The sequence below is a fragment of the Thamnophis elegans genome, chromosome 6 (genome assembly GCF_009769535.1).
Source record: "Thamnophis elegans isolate rThaEle1 chromosome 6, rThaEle1.pri, whole genome shotgun sequence".
In the NCBI taxonomy this organism is placed as follows: domain Eukaryota; kingdom Metazoa; phylum Chordata; class Lepidosauria; order Squamata; family Colubridae; genus Thamnophis; species Thamnophis elegans.
In genome coordinates this window covers 69,578,850-69,606,201 of record NC_045546.1, presented here as the reverse complement: position 1 = coordinate 69,606,201, position 27,352 = coordinate 69,578,850, and the positions used below count along the sequence as shown (strand labels likewise).

The 27,352-nt window shown below is 42.9% G+C and overlaps 1 protein-coding gene across 1 annotated transcript in view; it reads left to right on the top strand.

Moving 5' to 3' along the window:
* ZMAT2 (zinc finger matrin-type 2) overlaps positions 1–27,352 on the top strand; it is a 60,065-nt gene that overhangs the window by 23,070 nt on the left and 9,643 nt on the right. Inside the window, exon 4 of the mRNA XM_032219293.1 lies at positions 12,713–12,786. Within this exon, the coding sequence (XP_032075184.1) occupies positions 12,713–12,786 (74 nt within the window). The remainder of the gene's footprint in view (positions 1–12,712; positions 12,787–27,352) is intronic.

Here is a 27,352-nt window from a genome sequence, read left to right as displayed (position 1 = left end):
CCTTTAATTCCTGATTTGTTTTCAGATTCCCCTGAATGTCTAAATTCTCCATGATTGGGAATGGGAGGTACCTACCATCGGGCTGTTATCAATCCTGATTGGTCCATAGACTGAGAGAAAAGTGTTCCAGCCATGCCTCTACTCCTTTGCCCAGTTTCCTTTCAGTCTATGGTTCGATTAGGCTGATAGTTTTTTAGGCTAGTGAAAATCTAGGTTTTTTACTAATTACTTGAGATCTAAACAATATTTGGAAAATTGGATACTCTAAAATTTCTTAATTGGACTCCACTAAATTTAACAAATTGGCAGTAGCCACCCCACAAGGGGTCACATCGCCTGTTAGGCATTGCGATCAAATCCCCTGCTTAGTGTAGCCAGATAGAGAGGTGAGGTGCGGCTGGCATTGGATTTTAAAGATTGAGGTTTGTTGCTCGCATGGAACCTAGTCCGTTCTATTGGAAATCCACCGGTTGGCTTCTAGCACACTTACAGCCATTAATTGAGCGAGTCAGCTTGCCGCCGCTACACGAGCCGTGCTGCCGCATTTGAGACCAATTTCTGAGCTTATCTCTTTTCTGATCGGCAATTACTGCATTCGGCTTGCCTCTGTCATTCCTGGCCGCGCCATGAGGGAAGATTGACTTTGCAAGGAGGTGCCACCTTAGAGACTGCATAGGCAGGAGACGGGCGGCCATTTTGTAGTGCACCACGAGGCTTGAAAGGAGAATCTACTACTCCTCTAGTATCTTCTTGTGCCCATTTCTCTTTTGTTTCTTTTTGCTGAATACACTATAATAATTCCATGGGAATAGGCTTTCATGGTGTCCCATAGATTTTGTATAGATGTCATTTTGTATTTTCCTTAAGGAATAACTCCAATTCATTTCTACATTTCTGAATAAATTCTTTTTCCTTTAGTATTTGCAAATTTAACATCCATCTTTGTCTAGTTTTTTTTTTTTTTACCTTTCAAAATTATTTTAATGGAGTTATGGTCTGCCCACGTATTTGGTAATATTTCAATTGTTTGTATTTTTGTCCCAATTTCTCCATTCATCCATGCCCTATCAATCCGTGACCAGGATTGATGTGGATTGGAGTAAAAAGTAAATTGTTTTTTTTTTTTCTGGTTCCAGTTTTCTCCAAATATCAATTAAATTTAGCTCCTCCATCAAGTTGTTGGTAATACTTTCTTTCTATTTTTAGCTTTTTTGTCACTTACATAATCTTTTTTACTGTCCACTATGGCTTTATAATCACCTATTATACAAATATTCCTCAATCCAATTTCTTTAATTTTTTCATGTAATTTTTTTATAAAAGTCCTTCTGATTTTCGTTTGGGGCATATATTGCTACCGATAATATCGAATTTTAGTTTATCCATATCTCTATCATTAATATTCTTCCCTTTGGGTCTGCATGAATTAAATTTGTCTTTATCTCTTAACATATATCACTATCCCTTTTCTCATTTCTTCTGCTGATACTGCATATAATTTTCCTAATGTAGGAAAATTAGGAATTTTATATCTTGTTTTTTAATGTGTGCTTCCTGTAAGCATGTTATATCTGCCTTTTGTTTTGTTTATCTTGCCCAGATACAAATACAGATACACTTTCTTTTTGTTGTTGAATTTAAACCATTAATATTTACTGACAATAATTGAATTTCCTCTTCCATCCTCCTAATTCTCTGCCTGTCTTTATTTTTTATTGACTCTAGTTTCTTTTTTGGCTCCTTGTTTTTGGTCTCACTTCCTCCTCTCTCTGTTGCTCTTTCTCTTCCCTACTATTTTCTTCTTGTTCTCCTTCTTTTATTCCCTGTTGTCATTCTTCCTGGCTTCTAGATTCTAATTCCTCCTTACTGCTCTGTTCCTCTTCTGGGCCTACTAGTTGCTCATATAAATCCTGTGGCTTCTCCAGATTATCAACTTTAATCCTTTTCCCCTGCTATGCATATCCTTGATTTTTGTTTCTTGGGACCAAGGCAGGGAATGCTAGTTTTAGTATATAGGTTTGCAAGGTAGAGTGTAAGAACCATATCCTGAAATGCCAGATAGCCAAGCAGTTACCTTTAGAGCAGGGGCATCAAACCGGTGGCCTGCGGACCGGATGCATCACATGTAGGCCATGCCCACCCCAGTTTCATGAAGGGGAAAAAATGTCGCAATACATTACATGATGGCAACGTGGTGCCAAGGATTTGACGCCCGTTTTTTAGAGGATCTCAATGGTCCCTTTACAGAGGCAATATCCTGTTCCATGGCCTTTTACCAGGGTCTTCCAATTCTGTAGTTATGTAGAACCGAATCTTGGTCCCAATCTTTTACCTTCATTACACTATTGCTTTAATGTTCATGTCTCAATACCTGCATCTTATATGTGAATAGTCTCGGTTTCCACTAGGTCTGCCATCTATCTATCGCCAATTGTTAAACTTGTTCCTTATTTATAAGGTTATGGCTTACCTATGAGTATTGTCACACTGTCTATAAAAGAGGATGCTTCTATTGCAAATCACAATAGTTTCTGTGTAGCCATATCACTTACATGTAGGAATCCATAGGCCATTCAAAGAAGCACATTCAGAGAAGCAGGCAAAGTTGTTTAGAGAGTAAACAACTCTGTACCCTCTGTAAAGAGTTTTTTTAAATTTTTGCAAGCTTTAGGTAATTGTTCTTTTACTACAGAAGATGATAATAAAGTGATATATTTTTCTTTATATCAGTTAAATAAATAAACAAACAAATAAAAATACACTTCGGTATTATCACAGGCAGCCTGCAATCATGCAATAAAAATGCCGTATAAAACATTAAAACAATAAATAGAGATCTTAAATTTAAATTTTAGTTAAAATTAAATTAAGATGGAGAGGAAGGGAGCAAAGTATGCATAGGGAGGAGGTGGGGTATTAGCTAATCTATTAGACATTTCCAGAGTGCTCCACCTCTATTAGGGCCCTAAGCCAGTTGGCAGATCCATATCTTCAAGCTTTTTCTGAAGGCCAAAAAGGTGGTTGTGGATCTCACCTCGGGAGGCATGATGTTCCAGAGGGCTGGAGCTATCACAGAAATGGCTCTTCCGAATTCTGCCAACTGAAATTCTTTGACTGGCAAGCATTCTCTTTCTGCCAGTGTGGATGGGGCAGTATAGCCACATCCAGGTGAGACAGTTCATCGGATAACTTGGATCCATGCTTTAAAGGTGATGAGTGCATCGCAGTAGTCCAAGTAGCCTTGGAGAAAAGACTGTGCCACCCAGTCTTAAATCCCACAGCCAGCCCAAAAGGATACCATGGTTAATGGTATCAAAGGCCACTGAGAGATCAAGGAGATCAAGGAGGGATGCTCTATCCCCATCCTGCTCTTGCCAGAGATCATCAGAAAGTGTGACCAACCAACGCTGTCTCTGTCCCATAAGTGGGCCTGAAACCTGACTGGAAAGGGTCAAGATAATCCATTTCATCCAGGATCCTCTGAAGCTGCCATGTGACCACCTTCTCTGCCATCTAAAAGGAAGGTGGGAGAATGGATGGAAATTGCCACACAGATGACAGAGATTTTTTTTTTTTTGAGGAGGGGTTGAACCCCAGAGTCTTGTTAAAAAGTCTTGGAAACGTCCCTTCCTGCAGTGAAGAATTTATCACTGCCTGTACTCATCTGTCTGTCACTGTCCTGGACGCTTTCACCAACCTGGAGGGATCTAATTGACAGGTGGTTGCAGTGACAACATCAAGGGCTCTCTTTACTTCATCAGGTGTGATAGGATCAAACTGTTCTAAGATAATTAAGATCTTTCCCCCAGCATGAACGCACACCACATATGGATTTCATCTGGGGATTAATCCAAGTAACTCTGTCAGGCATTCAACAAATTCTTTTGAAGTTGATTGCCCAAGCAGGAGGGACTGGGCGATCCTGAACATTTGCAGACACTTGCAGATGCAATAGGTTTGGAGAACTAGTGATTTGCCATTCTTATTTCATGAAATAGGCCTTAGTAGCAGCTTGAAGCTGTGTCCCATCAGATTCATCCCTTATTTTCCTCCAGCAGCGCTCTGAGCATCATCTCCTAACCTCATTTCAGAAATGTAGCTCAGCTGTGAACCACAGGAAATGCTGGGAGCGATGGTCAAGAGAGACTGCACATGTGCAATCCTGTCCAAAACCCTTGGCCACCCTTTAGTTGTAGGATATAACCAGAGCTTTGGCAGGACTATGCAGCAAACCCCCCACTCCCTAGAATATTCCCCTTCTGGGACCCATTTAGGCCCATCAGTCCCCAGGACAGACCACTTGAATAGGTCTGGTCTCCCTGTGATGGTGGTGGGGTGCCCTAAGAGAATCTCAAGGATACCAGCGCATGAGATGACCATGGTGGGGGAGTAATTATAGATTCCTCCACCAAATCACATTGCCATTGCTCTGACAAGATCATATTGGCAACATGGCCACTGTCCTGAGTTGGAACCAAGATGACCTGGGAATAAGCCCATGGCCACCGTGATAGAAGATTTTAATGAAAAGTGGTTGAAAATAAAATGTGATAAAACTAGATGGTCTTTTCATGAAGACATCTCATTGCTCTGTTCCCTTAAGCATTCTAGTGCTATATCAGCCATTTGTAGAATGTCCTTGTATAGACTTACAAGTAATATAACCTCCTTTCATATAACCATAATTAATTAAATCTTTGTGTCTCAGAGCTGCATTTCCCCTGGAAATTGACAATAATATTATACTGTCATGTGGATTTGATTGGTAATCACTGATAGCTTTTAAATAATTACTTTCTAAAAGAAATTAATTACTAGGCTATTTAACCACATATGCAGGAAGTTGCCTGTGTTTCCAAAAATCCTTCACAACTAATTTAAGAGGCAAGGATAGGAGTAAAAATGCCATGTCTGCTGCAGCTTCAGAAAAGAATATTTCAATAGAAATAGTTTTAATAATTTGAAAAATAAAAAGTAAACCACATTGAAATTCTCCAAGTTCCTTATTAAAGTCATTTTCCCATATTGGCTTGTACCCAGATTTCTTTTTTACAAGTTACTTGTTGTTAAATGGAACCTTCCTTATCTATACCTTCCAGCACTGCAAAAGGCTGTTATAAATAAAAGAGTTAATGACATACAAGTTTCACTGACTAGATAAGCTGCAGTGGATAATGCATCTGCAACCCTCCTAATGGATTATTCTCTAGCATATTATTAATAGAATCCCCAGTCAAAGAAAAGTTTATTCTGCCACATAAAATCACTAAGCCTTTCTCCTCCAAGCCAATTAATTGTTTATATTTTATAAGTATAGAAAAATAGGATAATCTCCCCCATCAAAAAAAAAAAATCTAGTTCAAGATTTCCAAGTTTTTAATCTAGATATGTCATTTAAAAATGACAGTGACATAAATACAGTCAAGATATGGCGAGTAACATCTTGGAAAAAAACAACAAAAAAAATCAGTAGCATTAATGATTTAGTATTTGACAAGCTGATTCTTAAAACCTCCTGGTATTTGACTAAAATAATTCATCTCTATGTCTTCTCCCATTAATCTATTTTTAATAAGGACTGCTGCTGCTTTAACTTATTACCTGAAGGTAATCTATGGACTGTTTGAACAAGAAAAAAAATGGGGTAAAATAATCAATTTAATTATAAATATTTGCCCCAAGAGAATTACTTTTAAATCATGAGAATACGTCAGCCTTAATTGTCTTAAATGAAAGATTCCTAGAGAATAAATTCCTAGGCATCTTGAATTCAAACTTAAATATTGATTATGCATAAGGTAAACTTTGACAATTCACATAATCTATATTGAATGGAACTTGACATCTAAGTTCACATAAGAAAGCCTTTTTTTCACTAGGCTTGGTGACTACCTTGGCAGGTGAGAGCACTCAGTCAACTTTTCCTGAGTTTAAAAGCTAAGTAGGACCTCCTTAGCTCCTCCCCCATTGGGAAATGCTGGGGCTAGGCTAGCCCTAAAATCATCCTGGAATAGCAAGCCATTTCTGTATTGTTTCTAGGTAAACTACATGGATGTGTCTGTGTAGTCTTTAAGAGCTGAGTGATTCAAAGACCTCTTTCTCTTTGTAGCCTGTGGCTTTGTGTCACTTTAGATATTAAAATGAGCAGCTGGCATTGTAAAGGCGCTCAGAAATTTGTGAACCCTTTTGAATTTTTAATATTTCTGCATAATATCACCTAAAATGTGATCTAGTCTCCATGTAAGTCCTAAAACTAGATAAAGAGAACCCAATTAAATAAATGAGTCAAAACTTTATACGTGTTCATTTATTTATTGAGGAAAATGATCCAAAGCTACAAATCTGTATGTGGCAAAAGTATGTGAATCTTTGCATTTGATAACTGGGAAATAACTGCAACTTAGTATTTCCAAGAACTGGATTAGTCCATTCCTCCTTACAGAACAGCTTCAACTCAAGAAAATTGGTGGGCTTCCTCACGTGAACTGCCCATTTCAGTTCCTTCCACAACATTACAGTCAGGATTTTAACTTGGCAAAACATTAATTTACTTCTGTTTTAACTATTCTACAATTTGTGTGTTTTGAATTGTTGTCTTACCATGTGACTTTTGATGGATACATACCGTTTAGATACAATTCAGAATTCATAGTTCCATCAATGGCTGCAGTCAAAGTCTAAGCAGAAAAGCAAGCCCAAACCATGATCATCAGCATACTTTGCAGATGTGATAAAGTTCTTATGGTAGAGTGCAGTGTCTGCCTTTCACCAAATGTTAACACTTTTCATTAAAGCCAAACAAGATTGCAAGATGGATGTCAGCCCTTGCAGATACAGGTAGTCTTGATTTATGATGATAATTGCAACTGGAATTTCTATTGCTAAGCGATGCAAATTTGTAAAGTGTGATGTCATGTGACTGCATTGCTTAGCAATTGCAGCAGTCCCAATTGCCATCGTTAACCAAACTCCAACAGTCTCTTAAGTGAATGTACACCCCATTCAAGGCGTGGTTCCTCTCATCCTCAAGCCTCGATAAGATAAGGGACTGCCTCCTCTGCCTCCTGTTCAACCTCCCCCCTCCATACCTATCTCCCCACATTTTTGCCCTTTTGGCTGTCCTGCACTCTGCACACCCTTTTCAGTGAAACTTAGAGCAGCAGATGCGTTGTACAAATCGTGTGCAACCTTTCCTTCAAAGCCTTTAGAGAAAGCTGCATCTGATTTGGACAGGGCTACACACAGCCTCAGGGTGAAAGCTTGACATGGCCAGCAGCTGCCTCATGAGGGTACAGGCTAGGCACATCTCTTTAACAACAGGAGGAAGAAGACAGTAAGAGTCAGTTGAGGTGGCAAGATGAGCACGGCCCAGGGTGACAGGGCCAGCAGAGCCCAATGTAGCAGATGTGGCAAATTGGGATGGCCCAAAGGGCAAAGATAGGAAGATTAGGGGAGAGGCATTGAATCCTCCAGTCATAAGTTCATTCAGGATGCCAATCGCCCAAATTTATATCACATGACTGCAATCACTGTAAATTCTGGACTGGGCATAACTACCATTTATTCAGTGCCACTGTAACTTCAAATGGTCACTGCATAGTCATTAAGTGAGTGTTCTCTGTAGTCCAGACAAACAACTAATACCATTAGAACTAACTACTATAAGATTACAATAACCTATCTTTCCTTACTTTTACTTTCCAGAGAACTAGAAAGTTATTAATTCTTGGTGCTATTGCTGCGTTATGTGGTACTTGCCAAAAGTTCCCATTTCTTTCAAATAATCACCTTTTATTATTGGTTAGGATTAAGCTACGGCTATGTGATCTTCAAGTGCCATGCTCCATCTTCTGCAAAAGAAACAAAAATACTCCTTACAACTGAAGTATTGCATGGTCCTAATATATACCTAGTCATATTTTTCTTTCTGTCTTAAAAATTAAAACATTCTCCTCTTTATGTACCATATTGTGGGAATCATCATATTTACAGTAAGACTATGGATTCTGTGGGTGAGGTGTTCTTTCTGATGTTTCACTGCATACACTAACGTAATAGCCTAGAAATTAGTATCATATTTCTTTCTCCGATATTTAAGTTGTAGATTTTCATCTCCAGTCCTCAGAGAGTTCATTTTAAATTCTCACATCATGTTTCACATATTTTGTACCCTTGGAAGGTGCAACCCCTCAGCACTCTCCTAGAAAACACAGACCAACAATCTCATATGAGCATTATTTTCATAGTAAGCAGGATTTTACATTCCATTTGGAGTTATCATCCATGGATTGGATTGGGTAGACGGGAACTTGACTTGGATTGGGTAGACGGGTCCTGGGGCTTGTCTTGAGGAGAGGTAGGGGCAGTACAAAGAGGCACAGAACAAAGGGAACTGCCCTTGGTATTTAAAGTTGCAGATATGGTCAGGAATTTAAAGATGAAATCAATCGTGGGCCTCATCTTCACATTATTATTATGCCTTGACAAAAATGAAGTCCTTGATTGTTTAGCACAAAGACATACATTGCATGCTTAAGCTGCTTCTACTTTCTTCGAATTTGGATGCTTTTTAATTCCTGTAGTTAACTGTCAATGGCCTGTGAAATGCTGTCAAAAGATATGGTGTTTTAAACCTCATTAAAGAGCATTCCTTATTGCTACTTCAAAAAACCAATAGCAAGAATCAAGAGAGGTTGTTGTCATTGCATTTTTTAATTAGAGGACAATATTGTGCTACCAAGTCAACCAAAGCCAGAGGGTTATAGTATTGATCGTGAAGCAATGTCCAATCACCATCAACAAGTATGAGAGGACTGGAATTGCTGATATGTTTTTGAAAAAGATAATATAGCTGTGCAATCCTTAAAGTAGCCTCCTTTTATGCTTCATATATGGAACAGTTTAAATGTATTTCACTTATCCAAACTGAACCTGAATTATTCACTGAACATTAAAAAAAAATATTGGAAGTGGGGTTGAAGAGATAAAAGTAGAAAATTCAGCCATATATTTTTTTTTAACAAAGCTGTCAGGTTTAGTTGATTATTAACAATTATAGATACACGAAGATTCATATACAGGTGAAACTCAAAAAATTAGAATATTGTGCAAAAGTTCATTTATTTCAGTAATGCAACTTAAAAGGTGAAACTAATATATGAGATAAGACTCATTACATGCAAAGCAAGATAGTTCAAGCCATGATTTGTCATAATTGTGATAATTATGGCGTACAGCTCATGAAAACCCCAAATCCACCATCTCAGAAAATTAGAATATTACATGCAATCAATAAAACAAGGATTGTACATAGAACAATATCAGACCTCTGAAAAGTATAAGCATGCATATGTACTCAGTACTTGGTTTGGCCCCCTTTTGCAACAATTAGTGCCTCAATGCGACGTGGAATGGAAGCTATCAGCCTGTGGCACTGCTGAGGTGTTTCAATAGCGGCCTTCAGCTCTTCTGCATTTGTTTGGTCTTATGTCTCTCATCTTTCTCTTGGCAATGCCCCATAGATTCTCTATGGGGTTCAGGTCAGGCGAGTTTGCTGGCCAAACAAGCACAGTAATCCCACAGTCATTGAACCAGGTTTTGGTGCTTTTGGCAGTATGGGCAGCTGGAAAATGAAGTCAGCATCCCTATAAAGCTTGTCTGTGGAAGGAAGCATGAAATGCTCCAAAATCTCCTGGTAGATGGCTGCGTTGACCCTGGTCTTAATGAAGCATAGTGGTCCAAAGTCCTATTGCTCCTTGGTCCAAAGTCTTTTCTGATGAGAGCAACTTTTGCCAAGAGCACCAAAAACTGGTTCAATGACCGTGGGATTACTGTGCTTGATTGGCCTTTCCATTCTTCCTCCATACTCTGGGTCCTTGGTTTCCAAATGAGATGCAAAAGTTGGGTCTTTTGGGTCTCCACATTCTGTATCTTGAGTCTGTCTTCAAAAGTGTTGACTATTCCTCCCAGCTTGGTGCCATCTGCAAGTCTGATGAGTTCCCTTTCCATCCCCTCATCTAGATCATTTATGAAGATGGTGAAGCATACTGGGCCTAAGACTGAACTTTGCAGTACCCCACTGCATGCTTCCCTAGGTTTAGTTGCACTGAGAACTACTTGTTGAGTGTGGTGGGTCAGCCAATCACAAATCTGTCTGGTGGTGACATTGTCTGTCACAAATCTTATCAAGAAGTAGGCCTTGGTCTACTTTGTCAAATGCCTTACTAAAGTCTAAGTAAACTGTGTTTACAGTATTCCTCTGATCCATTAATTTAGTCACTTTATCAAAAATGCTATAAGGTTTGTCTGGCATGATCTATTTTTGACAAACCCAGTTGATTTCTACTAATAACTTTGCTCGTTTCTAGATTTTTGCAGATCCGTTGTTTTATTATTTTTTCCAGGATCTTCTCTGGTATTGAAGTGAGGTTGATTGGTCTGTAGTTTCCTAGATCCACATTTTTCTCCTTGCAGATTGGAATCATACTAGTTCTTTCCCAATCTTTGGGTGGTTTCCCGGTGTTCCAGGATCTTTGAAAGATATGGTTCAAATACACACATTAAACTTTAAAGTAGGATAACACTGCAGGCTTTACAGTTATTTGTTGCTTTGTAAGAAGATCAGGAAGTTGAATGACAAATGAAATCAGTAAAACTTACATAAAATAATGAGAAATCTCCAATATGTGATCTGAAACTTAAAGGCTCAGTCTTTAAAATGAAGAAAATAACAGCTAGTTTTACTGTTATGCAGAATGAGATACATGATGTTTACTTTGTGATCATTTGGTTTTGGATGTCATGAAAGAACTGAAAATTATTTTAAGCTATATTTATTTATGAATTTTTTACTTGTAGGGTGTGACTGTTACGGAAAATTTTGTCTTATACACCAAAATAATTAGGCTAATTTTGATGACAGTTATGCATTTTGACTTGGGGAATGCCATTTGCTGCTGTGCTTTAAGTACACATTTATTATAACTAGCCACTAAGAACAAGGTCTGTTTTCAAAACCCCTATGGTCACTGAATAGTGTTCCTCTTCTTTTTGTAATGTCTTTAGATATAAATATTGAATAACAAAACTGAACCTCTTGAACTCAGTCAGCTCTTATGTATACCCCCAAGTATACTGTATAATAAGGAGGACTGAAACTGTGCATATAGCAAAGATAATAGGCATCCAGAAAAATGTTTTATATAGAAGTTATGACTGCTATTGGGACCAGAATTTATGTCGGTAGGTGATATAGTCATAAAGTGTAATTGCATCACTTAGTGACAGCAATCCCTGCAGTTCTGGTTGCCTTTGTTAAATAAATCCTATGGTCATTAGGTGAGGCAACTTCCTACTGACTTATATCTAGGTCAGTGGGGAAACCAGCAGGAAATTTTCAAGTGTCAGGTACTTGCAAATAAAGTGCCTGCTGCCAGGTAGGGAAAGGCGGAAGGGGGTGCACAGGGCTATGAGAGGTGCAGCAAAACGGGGGGAAGGTACAGAAAGGTACAAGAAGGACATAGTGGGGTTCATAGTGGATGCATTGCAAGAGGCTATGTGAGAATTCTGGGGACTAGTCATAACCACCATTCATTCAGTGCTGTTGAGGACTCTCTGAATGTGGAAGCTGCAGATTGATATTAAACATAATTATAGGGCTGGAAGGGACCTTAGAAGTCTTCTAGTCCAACCCCTTGCTGAAGGCTAAACACATTTATAACATTCCAGTTAATTTTTTTCTCCAGTTTATTTTTGAAAACCACTAGTTGATGAAGCACCTACAACTCTGATTCCATTTTTTAACAGTTTAACAGAAAAGATTTCCTACTAGATTCTAGGAAGCTCTTTAACAAGCTTCCATCCATTACTTCTAGTCCTGCCCTCAGCTGCTTTGGAGAATAAGTTGACCCCCTCCTCCACCCCTCCTCCCTGTGACATCCCCTCAAGTATTGGAAGACTGTCCCCTCTAATCCATCTCGTTGGCAGGCTAGACCAGTGATGGCTAACCTTTCTGTAAAGATGTGGCAAAATTGTGCTCGTGCTCGCACCCACAATTCATGTACCCTGCACATGCACCCCAAGTTCTGGAGGCTTTCCTGAAACCTGGGAAGGGCAAAAACAGCCTCCCCCAGCCCCCCAGAGGCCCTCCAGAAGCCAGAAACGGATTGTTTCTGAACTTAAGGTTAGCCCATTGGGCCTGTTTTTCGCCTTCCCCAGGCTCTGGTGGCTTTCCTGAAGCCTAGGGAGGGCAAAAAACAGGCCCAATGGGCCAAAAGGAAATTTGGGAATGAACTTCTGGTTGACCTGTTGGGTCCGTTTTTCGCCCTACCAAGGCTTTCCTGAACCCTGGGGAGGGTGAAAACGGCTTCCCCCGGCCCTCTGGAAGGCTGAAAATCAGCTGACTGTAGGTTTGCCATCACGGGGCTAGACCTACTTAGCTCCCTCAACTGTTCATCATACTCTTTAGTCTCCAACCCTTTATCATCTTTGTTGCTCTTATCTGCATACTTTGTAAGATCTTAGCATCTTTTTTTTGTATGTAAACAATTTGGGAGATTATTTCCAAGATGATAGTACCAAGCAGAAAAAAAGTGCTATGGTTTAACCTGCTTCTGGAAACCTAATAATACTGTTGCCTTTGGGTAGGACAATTAATTAGTTTCAAAATGTTTATTAGCTATTTGATGATTGATTATCTTCTCTTTCTCCTTAGGTATTATTGTAATGTATGTGACTGCGTAGTGAAAGATTCCATCAACTTCCTTGATCATATCAATGGCAAAAAACGTATGTATAACATGTTTTTCATGTACTATTTTGATACTATTGTTGTTGTTTTGTTATTATTAATCATTGCACAGTCAGCCAGATGTTCAGATTGGGTTTGGCCTTTTTTGTCTACCTGTTAAGTCCTTACCAAGGATCTGGGATAGGCAGATGTGGATGTTTGGTGTTACAGATATCGTCGCAAGATGGAAACTGTTCCCAGTAAAGCTGCCTTTTGCAATTGACTGATGGTAAATGTGTCAATGCCAATGGTGTTCAAATGGCCCTCTAGCCAGACTTTTTTGTATTTCTTATCGACAATTATTAAGTCTGGGATGTTATGTGGCAAGTGCTTATCTGCTTGAATTCTAAAGTCCCAGAGCAATTTACTTCATTTTCTATGACTTTCTCTATTTTATGGTCCCACTAATTCTTCCTTTCAGGCAAGATATTTCTTGCAGATCTTCCAATGCACCATTGTTGCTACTTTGCCACTGCTTGTAGTCAGTCTGCAATATTCTTGAGCAGCTTGCCAGGTGGTCCACTGTTTCTTCATCTTCTTTGCATAGGTGGCACTTACTGTCTGTTGTAGTCTTCTAAATTCTGACTTTGTATTCATTTGTCCTTAAGGCTTAGTCTTGTGCAGCTAGAATTAGTTGCTTGATCTCTTTCTTCAAAGTTCCTGCTCCTAAAAAAATAGCCAATGCTAATGCCCCGTGACCCGACAAAATGCACGCATGACAAAAGCGCGCCAACAAAACCATGGCGCTAAAACCATGACATCATCAACACGACGTCATCAATGTGGCAACAACAGCGCGCCGACAGAAGCGCGATTTAAGTTAAGGTAAGGGTTAGGTTTAGGGTTAGGGTTAGGGTTAGGTTTACAGCGCGCTTCTATCGGCGTGCTTCAGCGCTCATTTGTCGGCGTGCTTTAGAACTCGTGGTTTTGTCACCGTGGTTTAGTCAGGCGCGCTTTTGTCGGTCGCCCTTTTGTCAGTGAACCCTAATGCCCTGCTAGTAGAGGAGCCAAATAGCTTCTTCACCTGCTTTGAGGTCAAAAAATCAGTTTCTGTGGCTCTAGCCCAAAGGCCCTCTGACCTCCAGCCATTCACTCTGGATGAACATCAAGTGAGAGCTGAGCTGAAGGCTCTAAATCCCAACAAAGCTGCAGGTCCAGATGGGGTGTTTGGGAAAGTGGTAAAAACCTGTGCTGACCAATTAACAGGGGTCCTGACAAGGATTTTAACCTCTCCCTGCAACAGGCTAGAGTCCCATCAGGCTTGAAAGCAGCCACAATTATCCCAGTTCCGAAGAAAGCAGCCATAAAAAGCTTGAATGACTATAGACCCATTGCACTGATGTCTATAGTGATGAAGTGAATGTGACACAATTGTCCAATCCAAGTTCCATTGCTAAATGTTAGCTATATATACAGAGAATGTTGAACAGTGATTCTATTTCAGATGGTGTTTTTCTATCTATTGGTAGCTTCAGATCTTCCATGTAAAGGAAGTGGGATAGTTTGGCAGATGTTTTTGTTCTCGTAGGTGCTGCTTGGAGAGTCCAAGCATGTGTTAACTTCAGCTTGCTGCCCAAGGACTGAGTTCAAAGTTTGTGTAGCCATGCCTCCTGCTTCTTTTAGAGGCCAGTTTTAAAAACTCAGTCACCCTAAAAGGACGCAGTTTGGGGAGCTCCAGTACTTGAGCAGCAGAATTGGACTCTCCAAACTGTGTAGTGTATAGTGTAGCCTTTATTATTTTTGTCTTAAGTTTGCTATAGTTTAGGTCTTTTTGCAGTTAGATTATTTTTTTCCCCTCCGCTCTTCTGGGACGCGCGGAGCAGGCTGCTTGGAGCGAAGCTGCCTTCCGTGATTATCGCGGTTAAGACACCACCACGGGGAGTTTGTTCAGCGGCTGCTGACAAACCTGAGGGCAGGTAGGAAGCTTAGGGGTGCCCCAAAAACTGTCAGAGGACTTCCTTTCTTGCTCCAGAGGATCCTGTGAGCTCTCTGGATTGCCAACAGTCCCCATTGTTGCTCTGAGCCGCGCAGTGGCCATTTTGGAGTGGTTTAATTTTGGCGCATTTTTTCTTTCCTGGCTTTTTGCATTGGCTCCAAAGCAGATCGCTGCCGGGAGGGGTATTAATTCAGTGACCTTGCTCCCAGCTGCCAGACAGGTCTCCCCCTCCCCAGGAAGAACTTTCTATGCGGCTGCAGGGTGTTTGGCTGTATGTCTTTGCCCTACTCTACTCCTTCTCCGCCTGTGGAAACTTCTGCAGACCCTTCCCTGCCCACTTTCCATCGGGATATATCACCATCCCTGGCAGAGGAGGGGGAGCTTGACTTATTGCCCAATTCATCCAGGATGTCTCCTAGATTCCTTGTCCGTCCCTGGTTGAGGATTCAGTGCATGAGACCCATTCCCTCATTGAGGAGGAAGATCTTCCATCCCCTAGGTTTAGAACCAAGGGCCATCACCCATCTGAGGACCGGGGTCCTAATCTGTCCCATGAGATGAAAGAAGTTATCGCATGTGCAATATCTCAGGAGATTGCCGAGGGCATTCAACAGTTAGACCACAGCTTGCCTCGCCAGGGTGAATCCAGAACTAGAGCACATGCCCCAAGTTCCAAGGACCAGCTAGGGAGATCTTCATTTCCAATCTCTTCTGCTGTTAGCAAAGAGTCTGAGGTGGAGGAGGGTGGACAGGAGGCCCCAGATTTGTCAGAAGATGAAAAGCCAGCTCCTGACACACTCGCCTTCTCGGGATTATTCAAACTCTCAATGTTGAAGGCTATTCTCACCAAAGCCGGAGCATCCACTCAAATGGGCACCCCAGAGCGGGCAATAAGGAGGCCACTGGATCTCAGGATCCAAGTGCCAGCCTCTTCAAAGAAACCACCCCGCTCCAGGAATTGGTACCAGCCCCTCAGCTTTTCCTGGATGTCATCCAGCGTCAGTGAGCACAGCTTGGGTCAATGGCCAATCCCAGTAGGTTGGACAAGAAGCTCTACTCCATGGAGAGCAATATCAAGCACTTAAAGCTCCCTCTTCTAGATGATCCCATAGTAGCCCTAACCTCCAATTCTGTCTTTCCAGCTGACCTTCTGGAGGGCCTTAAGGCAGAGGATAAGAAAGCAGAGAAGGCCTGTCACAAGACCCACCAGGCTATTGCATGGGCCATGAGGGCTTCCTCCTCCTCTTCCTTTTTCAATAGGGCATCCCTCTTCTGGCTGCGTAAATTGCAATCCAAACTGCCAGCAGGCGACATTAGTTTGCGCCAGTATGTCAACAAAATTATTGCAGCAGTCAAATATTCGGCAGATGCCTCACTCAATGGCACCAAATTTTCCTCAAGAGCTCTAGCTTCTAACGTTACCTCGCAGCATCTGCTTTGGCTCTGCCACTGGTAGGGGGACATGAAGTCGAAGCGGAAGCTTGCTTCTGCTCCCTTCAAAGGGGGAAAACTCTTTGGGGAGGCCTTGGATTCAGTCTTAATAGAATCCAAGGAGAAGCGCAAGGTCTTGCCATCCGTTACCAGGAAGGCTGACTGCAAGAGTCACTCTTATTTTTGTAGGCAATCCTTTCGGAATGCGGATCCCCCAGCCCACCTCTGTGGGATTTAATCGATCTTATCCCCAGGCGCAGGATCACACTCACAATAGGACATCGTTTAGGGACAAGGGTAGACAACAGCCTGCTAACCATAGGTCCTTTCGAGGGGGGTTTTCCAACTGCCCCTTTCATAGAAATAAGTGACTATCATCCATCCCCTCCCATAGGCGGATGTCTCCAACTCTATGCCTCTCAGTGGGAGACGATGGACCATCCTTCATGGCGTCACCCTAGATTTCCTTTCTCTTCCTCCGAGGACATTTGACTGATGCCCAATCCCAAAATCCAATCACTGTACAGATAGGACTTCAATAGCATGTATACAAAGATGTTTTATGTATGGGAAACAATGATAACATAAGCATTTGGTAAAAGGTTCTACCCCAATTTTCTGGAGTATAAGGGGAAGGGAAAGAGAACTGCTGTCAAACTTCAAGATTCTGTTGATATAGCCTGTATCAATAAAGTAATTTTAGTCAAATTTAAGGAATTGGCTTTCTTGTCTGATTTATCTTAAAAGGCTGACATATCATGAATATTAAAATGTGAAACAATTATAAGTGAACAAATCTGAAATGCAGTTACCATCTGAGTCTATACATGCTGTGCTGTAATCTCTCACAAGCACCCCCAATAGGACGTATGACTAGGAAATACAGTGATGGTTATCTAAAATCAGGATTTTATTTGCCCTTAGATCAGGGGTGGGATACGACCGGTATGCCCCGGTACTGGTGCCTGCTGGGAGCACCAGATACCTTTCCAGTACGGTGTTCCGGAGGGCCCGCCCGCCTGCCCTCCTTACCTATATTTGAACCGATTGGGGCTTTCGCACATGCGTATGGTGCCTGCGTGACACTCCACCGAGTAACTGGAGCATCACAGGCAGCAAGAACGCATGGGCACGCTGAGCATGTGCTGTGTGAACGCATGTGATGGACGCCCCGCCCCGTTGCAGTATACCGGTTGCAACGGGATCTGGAACCCATCACTGCTTTAGATCCTTAGTACTTTGAGATTTCTGTTGCAGAATATTCTGAACTAGCAAATTGTGACAGTACTGAAAAAAGTGACTTATAATTGGTCCTTGCGGTTATAACAGTTGCAGCATCCTCAAGGTCACATAACTGAAATTTGGGCGCTTGAGAACCACCATGGGTTTATGACTGTTGCCGCATCCTGGTGTCATGTGATTGCCATTGTTAACCTTCCTAGGGGGGCATCCAGTGAGCAAAGTCAATGGGGGAAGCCAGATTCACTTAATGACTGGATGATTTGTTTAACAATTGTAGCAAAAAAGGTTGTAAAATCTGGAGCAATTCACTTAATGATTGCATCACTTACCAGTGGAAGTTCTACCTCACCTCCCAGTTGTGGTTGTAAGATGAGGACTATCTGTAGTCCTTTGCCAGTAATCCTGGAATCCTAAAATCCTATAATCTTTACAGGTAACATTTAGAGGGCTTGAGATAAAATGTTCTCTTTTTCATCCATTCCTTCCCATAAACCACTTTCAGACTTCTTTAATTTTAGGATGTCTGTACATGAAGATCAAATGGAATAAGGCCACAGAGAGGCTTCCTCTGTATACTATGTCTTTACCTGGAAAAATCTCCTATCCGTCACGTCTCTAAATTCCTTCTGTAAGATGATGCTGTGGAGAGAGATAAGGCTTCTCTCTATCATGAGCCATTCCACACAAATTATTTAAAGTATGGAGGCAAACTCCATGAGCTGTGGAAAATGACTTCTAGTTTTTTTCTGTAGTAATAGTCTCTGACCAATATATCCGCTCTTACATCAGAACTTCCCATTCAATTCCCTTTCCATCTCCCTCCCCATGCATTAGACAACAGATCTTCATTGAAAGTTCTTCTGATCCATCTCACAGGTATTGGGAGAGGTGAACGGGAAGAATCTTATTTGAACCCCTGGATTGTTTCCTCTGCTCACCAACTGCTAAATCTCCATTGACAAATAACAAAAGAGGAGGACAGATTAAGAATCTGCTTTAGTTACCTGTCTACTCCTCACCATTAGGTCAATTGATATCATTTGATTATTTTTGTTGCTGTATTTTTCATTGTAATTTCTTTTCACTCATTTAAGAAGGACTATTAATAAACATAGTACATTTTCACGTAATGCTGTTTTCTTTTTTCACATTCTTATGTGCTTGAGTTGACCACTGTTTTTTGCCTTAATAAATCTTAAATGTCAGGTGGTTTTGCTTTTGAATTATTCAATACTGTGCCATTTATAAACTCATTCTTCTGTTTAGTAATTGCATATTTACTTGCAATAAATGTAGAGAGTTGTGAATGGTAAAGATGGAAATCCCCAATAAGTAAAGAGAAAGCAAACACAATATTATATCCATATATTTATGTTAGCTGGATTTCTCTACAATCACTGATTTTTTTTGTAGAAGTTTCATCCAGCTTTCCTTTCAATATAGTAGCCACAGCACAAGCAAAAGAGAAAGAACCCTGATTGCATTTCATACCATGGAGGACATAGAAACATTCTAGCTGACAGAAATAGATGGAATGTACCATATTTTTCAGAGTATAAGATGCACTCCTCACTACCACCAGAAGTGGGTGGAAATGTCTCTCCGTCTTATATAGCAAATGTTGCCAAAGCCCTTTCCACCCACCGGCCCCTACCCTTTGGCTGTTTTTGGTTTCCACATGTCACATTTTTGGCCTTCACATGCTCCCATTTTAGACCCATTCCAGGCTGTGGGGATCGCCACAGCACATTGTCGTTGATCACCGCCCCTTCGTGTCTCATTTTCAGCCTTCACGCGTCATGTTTTAGGCCTCTGCAAGCTCCATTTTAGACCCATTCCGGGCTGCGAGGATTGCCACAATACATCGCTGCTGATCGCTGCCTCCACCCATTGCGTTTTCGGCCTTTACACACCCTGTTTTTGGCCTCGAGAGCCGAGGTGGCACAGTGGATAGAGTGCAGTACTGCAGGCCACTTCAGCTGACTGCTAGTTCAGCAGTTCAGCGGTTCAAATCTCACCGGCTCAGGGTTGACTCAGCCTTCCATCCTTCCGAGGTGGGTAAAATGAGGACCCAGATTGTGGGGGCGATATGCTGACTCTGTAAACCGCTTAGAGAGGGCTGAAAGCCCTATGAAGCGGTATATAAGTCTAACTGCTATTGCTATTGCTCTGCATGTTTTCATGTTTTCAGCCGGTTCCAGGCAGTGGGGATTGATGGCGGTGGCAGGGATCCCCGCCGCCTGGAACCGGCCAAAAATGCAACTTTCAGAGGCAGAAAATGGGGCCCGTGGAGGTCATGATCAACAGTGACGTGCTGTAGCGATCTCGGCAGCCTGGAATGTGCCTAAAACAGAGCATGTGGAGGCCGAAAATGAGATGTGCGGAGGCCAAAAATGCAACGCGGAGAGGGGTGTGGTGATCCCAGCAGCCTGGAACAGCTGATTGGCAGTATTCCAGGAGGCCAGTCCAACCACCAATCAGCTGCTTGTGCTTAATCCAGCTGCAATAACGTGTTGAAGCTGACCTTGCTGTTTGCTGCAAGGACATTACTCAGATGAATACCAATTGATGCTGGTAGGCAGAGGCAGATTTTTTTTTCTTGTTTTCCTCACCAAAAACTAATGTGTGTCTTATACTCCGGAGCGTCTTATACTCCAAAAAATAAGACTATTTATAGCCCACTGGCTTAGGCCAAGAACCAACATCCTGCATCATACATTAACCCATCTGATTCTTTCAGAAACTTCACAATCATAGTTGAGATGGTGATAGTTCTTTTCATTGCTCTCCCCTAGTAGTTTAAGCCATATTGCCCATGGTTTCAAAATTAGCAAACTGCCTCAAGACCATTGATAACTTGTTCCTCCATAGACATTTGTCTGGTTCCCTTTTAAAACCGTGTGTGTGTGTGTGTGTGTGTGTGTGTGTGTGTGTGTGTGTGTGTAGAAAATAACGAATATAAAAATCTCTTTTTAATTTTAAGTAGTCACATGTAAAATATTGGGCAAAAAATTAAAATATAGGACCTTTCAAAACAGGTGTTCAAATGAAAAAGGCAAAAGAATAAGTATGGCTGGTCCTCACCTGGAGCCTCCTGGTCAACTCAGTGCAACTTGCCTCACCCAGCCTCAGTCTGTCACTTATCTGATCAACTCAGGTGAGGTTGCTCCTTCAGGCTAGCAGTTTCTGAGCTCCAATCTGGCCCATGACTGTACTTTCCTCTGCAGACTCTGACTCCTCCTCCCAACTCATGTCTAGAGGTGAGTTCGGGAGCGGATCCATAACACTGCCCTCTCATAAATAAAAGCTTTCTCATTTGGAAAGAAAAAGTTGTGAGGGAATGTCCTTGTTAAAGTCAATCATTCTGGAAGATCCTGCTTGTTGTGGAGGAATGTATACAGAATTCCTTATCTGGGAAACAGCTATCAGTCTTGTGGGTTATCAGGTGATATGACATCATCCCCTCATAGTATTTTGATCAGGTATATTTGCCATTGTTGTACCATCCTTTTTCAGAGCGGGTTGAAGCTGTACCAGTGGTAGGTTCCGGATCCCATTGCAACCGGTACTCTGCAACGGGGCTGGGTGTCCACCATGTGCATGCGCGCACCACGCACACAGCCCATCAAATGGATCAGGGCTTTCGTGCACTTGCACATGCGTACCTACCGCCCGCGATTCTGCGATGCTCCAGCTGCTCGATGGAGCGTCATGCAGGCACCGTACGCTCCGTGCACATGTGCGAAAGCCCCGATTGATTCAAATACAGGTAAGGAAGGCGAACAGGTGGGTGGGCCCTCCAGAGCACCATACTGTAATGGTACCTGGTGCTCCCAGCAGACACCAGTATGCCCGTACTGGGGCTTACCGGTCGTATCCCACCACTGAGCTATACCTAATATTCCAAGAATAAATTTACTGCTATAGATTTATATAAGGATTTCACTAAATACGCAGATTTTACTCTGAGTTAGTACCTTCATTGAGATATCTACATGACTCTGAACTCCCCTTTCTCATCAGTCACTGCCAACACAGAGCTCATTAATTCTTTTGTGAAATGGGGGGAGGGAGGTTTTCTTATGTGTATCGTGAAGTTTGATGCCTTGGCCATTGAGAAGTACCTAGCTGGTGGATAGCCTTTTAGAGCTTTTTCAGTCTGTTTGATTAATAGCCCTAAACAGTTAGCCACTTAAGGATTATCATTGGCTCTGAAAACTCTCACAAATATTTAGTGAAGAATGTTGTCAAACATTTTTTAAAAGTAGAAATATAGTCCTTAAGTTATGACCATTTGTTCAGCAACCATTCTAAATTCCAGTGACCCCAAAGAAGGGGGAGTTATGATGGATCCTTCAAGTTCTAGCCGTTGCTGTGTCCCTCTACAGTTCCTCTGCAGATCACAATTTGTGACATTGCCTTCTGGCTTCTCACAAGAAAAGTCAAAGGGGAAGCCAGCAGAAATTTGGAAGTCTCAATCTTGGGGAATTGGTCTTTTTTAACTATGGCAAATGGGACTACTAGAATTGCTATTGCTAAGCGATATGTTCATGTGACATCACACTTTATAATGACATGGGTTATCAATGTATGCTTATTAACATTATCCATTGAGGTGGAGATAGCATCCAGAAATGGGTTGACTTCATCTGCTCGCTGGTTGGACTGAGTCTGTCAGAACTGTTAGAACACACCCTTGTTTTTAGGGCTTCCCAGCTTTTGACTCCCTCAGCATGTACAGATGTGTCATTCCTTATTTCTTACAAATTCCTCCAATTTCTCAAAATTACTGGCGGACATTGCAGAATTGAACAACATTTAAAATTGTGAGTAGATCTTTCTGTGACCCACCTAGACAGATAGAGTCACAGAATCCCTTCTGCCCCTGGAGGAGGGACAGCCAAGGCCAGCGTGCATGAGCTGGTGTCCTCTCCGCTGCAACTGACCGCTCCAGCAGAAACAGAGGGGTAAAAAGTGGCTTGACACTTCCTAACAGTGCTAGAAGTTCGTGCACCCCCATTGACAGAGCCTCGTGCTCTGACTACAGCTGTCAAATTGAGCCTGATGGTTTAGCTGGAGCTTTGTGTGCCTTGGTTTCACCCTCATGGGCAGGAGCCTTGCGCCCCACAGGGAGGTAGCAAAAATTGTCCCTTTGATCCCAGCTGCTGCCTGTTAAGAGTAGGGGAGTGAAAGAAAGCAATAGGCAACAGGCTTTTGCCACTATTATCAGCAGTGCTACGCAAAGCCTGCTGATACCAGTCTCCCCGTGTTTCTAAGCCTCTAAACGGTGCAAAAAAGGCTTCATTCAAAGCGGCAGTGCTTTTGGCAAGGCGAGTGGCTGGGCACCTTTTTACAACATTAGAAGCCTATCCTGCAGCTAGAAGAGCCCCAGATACCGCCTGCATTTTTTAACTGGACCTCACTACTTTGGCTTGCAGGAGAGGATCCCAGTGACAGATACCAGGGCGCACCAAGATGTCAACAAGCTGGTGGCGGCGATCCAGTTTTCAGCTGACACCACTCTCAACACCGCCAGATTTGTATCCATGTCTCTGGCCACCTCAGTGGCAGCGTGGCAGGCGGATGCTCGCCACAAATAGCGCTTGGCATCAGCCCCATTTAAAGGGGGTTCCTTGTTCAGAGAATCACTGGACCCCATCTTGGTGGAGACTAGGAACAAAAGAAAAAAATTGCCGTCTGCCACCAGGAGGGGATTCTTTCATCCCTCACCTTACTCGAGACAGCTTCCTTTCGGGCCCCAGAGTACAAAACAGCAAATTTCAGGCCAAGGAGGATACACCCAAGGCAGAGATAGCAGGCGGAACGACCACCTAGTAGTAAGACAGTCTAAGAGGCCCTTTCATGGTGGAGAGGGGCAGTTCTTCCATCCTCTCTAATACCGATGCATTCATTTCTCCCATTGGAGGCCACCTGGCCCTCTTTGCTGACCGATGGGACGAAGTTACTTGCACGCATGGGTCAGAGATATAATGAGGTCTGGGCTAGCCCTAGAATTCAACTCCACACCCCCAAGGTTTTTCCTTCATTGCCCAGTCTCAAACAATCTGGCCAAGAGGGCCCTCATGCAGTCTGCTATTCAGCACCTGCTGGATATCCAAGCCATCCAGCAGGTACCAGAGGGTCAACAAGGGCAGGGCTTCTATTCAATTCTCTTCATGATCCCCAAAGCCTCGGTGTGTGTGTGTGTGTGCTGAGACTATTCGTGATCTCAAATGCCTAAACTGTGATCTGCTCTACAGGCGTTTTAAGATGCACTCGTTGCACACTATTCTGGGGGGCGTATGGAAAGGCGACTTCCTCACATCCATAGATTTAACAGGCTTATCTCCATATTCTCATCCCTCCATCAGCAATACCTTCAATTTTACTATTCAGGCTGTCATTATCAATATAGGGCCTTACCATTCAGCCTCTCTTCACTGCTCAGGGCGTTCACTAAAGTCCTAGCAGCATTGGTAGCCCAACTGCGGGCTATCCTCATGTGGGTCCAATGTTACCTAGATGATATTATTGATCCAATCCTCCTCTATCATCCAAGCCATGGAGGACCTGAGACTCACGGCCCAGACTTTATAGTCACATGGCTTCTTCATTAATATAGACAAAAGCCACCTTGTACCATCTTAGAGCCGAGGTGGCGCAGTGGTTAAATGCAGCACTGCAGGCTACTGCTAGATCAGCAGTTCAGCGGTTCAAATCTCACCGGCTCAGGGTTGACTCAGCCTTCCATCCTTCCGAGGTGGGTAAAATGAGGACCCGGATTGTTGGGGGCAATATGCTGACTCTCTGTAAACCGCTTAGAGAGGGCTGAAAGCCCTATGAAGCGGTATATAAGTCTACTGCTATACTGCTATCTAACCGGCTGCTCCACTTGGGAGTTCTTATTGATATGGTGGTGTGCAGGGTTTACCTGTTCCAGGAACGGCAGACCAACCTCAGGGAACTATCAGGGAAGGTTGAGAGGAAGTAGACTGTATCCTTGGCCATGCTCTCACAGCTCCTAGGCAAAATGGTGTCTTGCATTTCCATCGTTCCCTGGGCATGCCGGCACGCCAGAGACCTTCAAGGGTTCCTTTTAACATTTCAGAAAAAGGGCAGCAGCAATTCCCTAGCTAGGGTCACTGTCCACTTGGAGGTCATCTGGGATCTTCACTGGGTCCCCTGCTATTGCCAAGGGATGCTGCTTCAAAAAACCAGAGTGGCTGACAGTGACTATGGATGCCATCCTCTTCAGATGGGTTGCAGATGGCCCAGGGACAGTGGGACCAGACTCGCAATATCAATTGGTTGGAGCTGAGAATGGTCCACCTGGCCCTTCATCACTTTCACCAGACGGTCTCAGGCAAGCATGTGTTGATTCTGATGGACAATGTGGCTGCCAAAGTCCATGTAAACCTTCATGGGGGGCGGGACCCACTCCAGGTCCCTAATGCAAGAGGCCAAGCGATTGGGCCTCGAGGCAGCGAGGCACCTATTATCTATTGTGGCAGAACACATCTCCGGGGTGACAAATGTGCATGCAGACTGGCTCAGCCAAGCTTCAGTGGACCACGCCAAGTGGCGCCTCCACTTGGCGTGGTCCGCGGGAACTCATGGACCATTTCAGCCTCCCAGTAGTGGACCTTTTACCACCCCAGACAATACGCACCTCTCAAGGTTTTATTCCAGGTTCCTTGGACTGGGGGGGGAGTGTGTGTGGAGTGGGTCATTGCTCTCCGTTGCCCTTGCACTAGAGAAAGAGCAGAGGTCATAGTTTTCTCCCCCCCACTAGCCCAGATGGCCATGGTTCGCTGATATATGGAACCTGTTGGCGGACAGCCCCTGGAAGATTCCTCAGGAGAGGATCTCACAAAGCCAGGGGCCACTGGTTCATCCAGAACCACAGTGGTTCCTAATACTTGAGTGGTGCATTCTGAGGGAGAACAGGGTCATTAAGACCATCCAGGCCTCTAGGAGGCCCTCCATGGACCGCGTATATAACTCTACCTGGTGGATCTTTTCTACCTGGTACATTCTTCCCACAGGGTCGTCAGTACCCCAGATCCTGGATTTCCTCCAGGATGGACTGGACTGGGGGCTGTCTCCAAATACTGTCAGGAGGCAGGTAGAAGCACTAGCTTCTGTGCTAACTTGTGGGAAGCTACAGTCTCTCATGTAGCATCCCACAGTCCACCGTTTTCTAAGGGCAAGCCTCAGATCACCAGTGGTGCTCAGATACCCCACCTGGGACCTGTCTAGGGTGTTGGACTCTCTCACAGGAGCCCCCTTCGAACCTTTGCAGATGGCCACCTTACGTTTTCTTACCCTGAAGGTGGCATTCCTCATGGCAATTACCTCAGCCAGGAGGATTTCAGAACTGCAGGCCCTTTCCATAAGGGAGGACCTCTGTATTTTCCACTCTGACAGGGTAGTGCTGCATCTTGATCCCTCCTTTGTCCCCAAGGTGTGCACCTGGTTCCACAGGGCCCAACTGAACTTCTACCCAGCTCCATCTCACCCCCTGGAAAAGAAGTGGCACACCTTGGATGTCAGGAAGGGTCTCAAGATATACATAAAGAGAACTTTCCCCTTCAGGAAGTCGGAGTCCCTTTACCTATCATTCCAGCCCTCATCCCTAGGCAGGAAAGTAATTTCATTGTCTATAGGTAGATGGCTAAGGACATGCATTGCAAAGGCATACCATCTGCAGGCCACACCATTACCAGCAAGAATCACCACTCACTCTACCAGGAGCGCAGCAACTACCGCAGCATGGGTAATGCAGACTTCCTTAGAAGAGGTCTGTCAAGCAGGTACATGGTCCTCACCGTTCCCATTCATAAAGAACTATAAAATGGACACCTTTGCCTCGGCTGAAGCAGCATTTGGTCGACAGGTGCTGCAAACTGTTCACAGGGCAGTGGGAACCTCAGACCAGACTGCTGCGGCCCACAGTCACCTTTGGTATGTCCCATTTTTGGATGCTATCTCCACCTCAATGGAGAAAGGGCATTGGTCTTACCTGATACGCCTCTTCTCATAAGGTGAAGATAGCATCCAGCCCCTCCCTTGAAGGGGCTGGTCCTCGCCCCCATCTAGCAAGACTTCACCACAAGACACGTCGAGTCTGTCACTTCAACTTTGCTAAAAGCTGGGAAGCCCTAGCAACTAATGGGCAAAATGGTTGTTTTAAATCTTGCAGATGCTTAAGACATCTGTTTCATTGCCTAAAATCCCTAAAACTTTTTAAATGCAGTCTTTGACATTCTTGTGTAGGTTGGTGCAGATCTTCAGCTAGTGGAAGTTGCACGTTCCTAATTTGAACGTATGCTGAATAATTTGTTCTAATAACTAATTACAGTTTGGCTCAATATAGTTTTATATTACAGAAATGATTCTGAGCACTATTTAGGATTAAGCCTAATCTGTACAGAAAGATTTAATTCTTACAAACAGAGAAGAAGCGATAGAGGGAGTTGAAACTACAGGAATCTTGGCTGAGAGTGACCATATCATACTAGAATTCAACATAAAGCAAACACAAGCAATAGAACTTAATGATATTAGAGTCTTAAATTTTAAAAGAGCTTATTTTAACAAACTCAGATACAACTTGGGAAAGATTCCTTAGCTGAAAATCCTAAAAGGGGAAAACAACTCAAGAATCATGGGAAACTCTGGGAAATATTATTATAAAAGACCAGACTAGCACAATACCATTGAAAAAGAAAAACAAGAAATCCAAGAAGAAACCAGCATAGCTAGACAAAGATCTCTCTGGCAAATTGAAAGAAAAAAAGGACAAGTACAAAAAAAAAGGAAAGGGGGACACACAATTAAGGCAAAATATTAGCAGATAGCCGGAATCTGCAAAGTTTGAAGTCAGGAAAGCAAAGGCTCAGAATGGACAAAGACTTGCAAAAAGCTTGTAAAGTAGCGTGTTAAAAGTCTTTAAA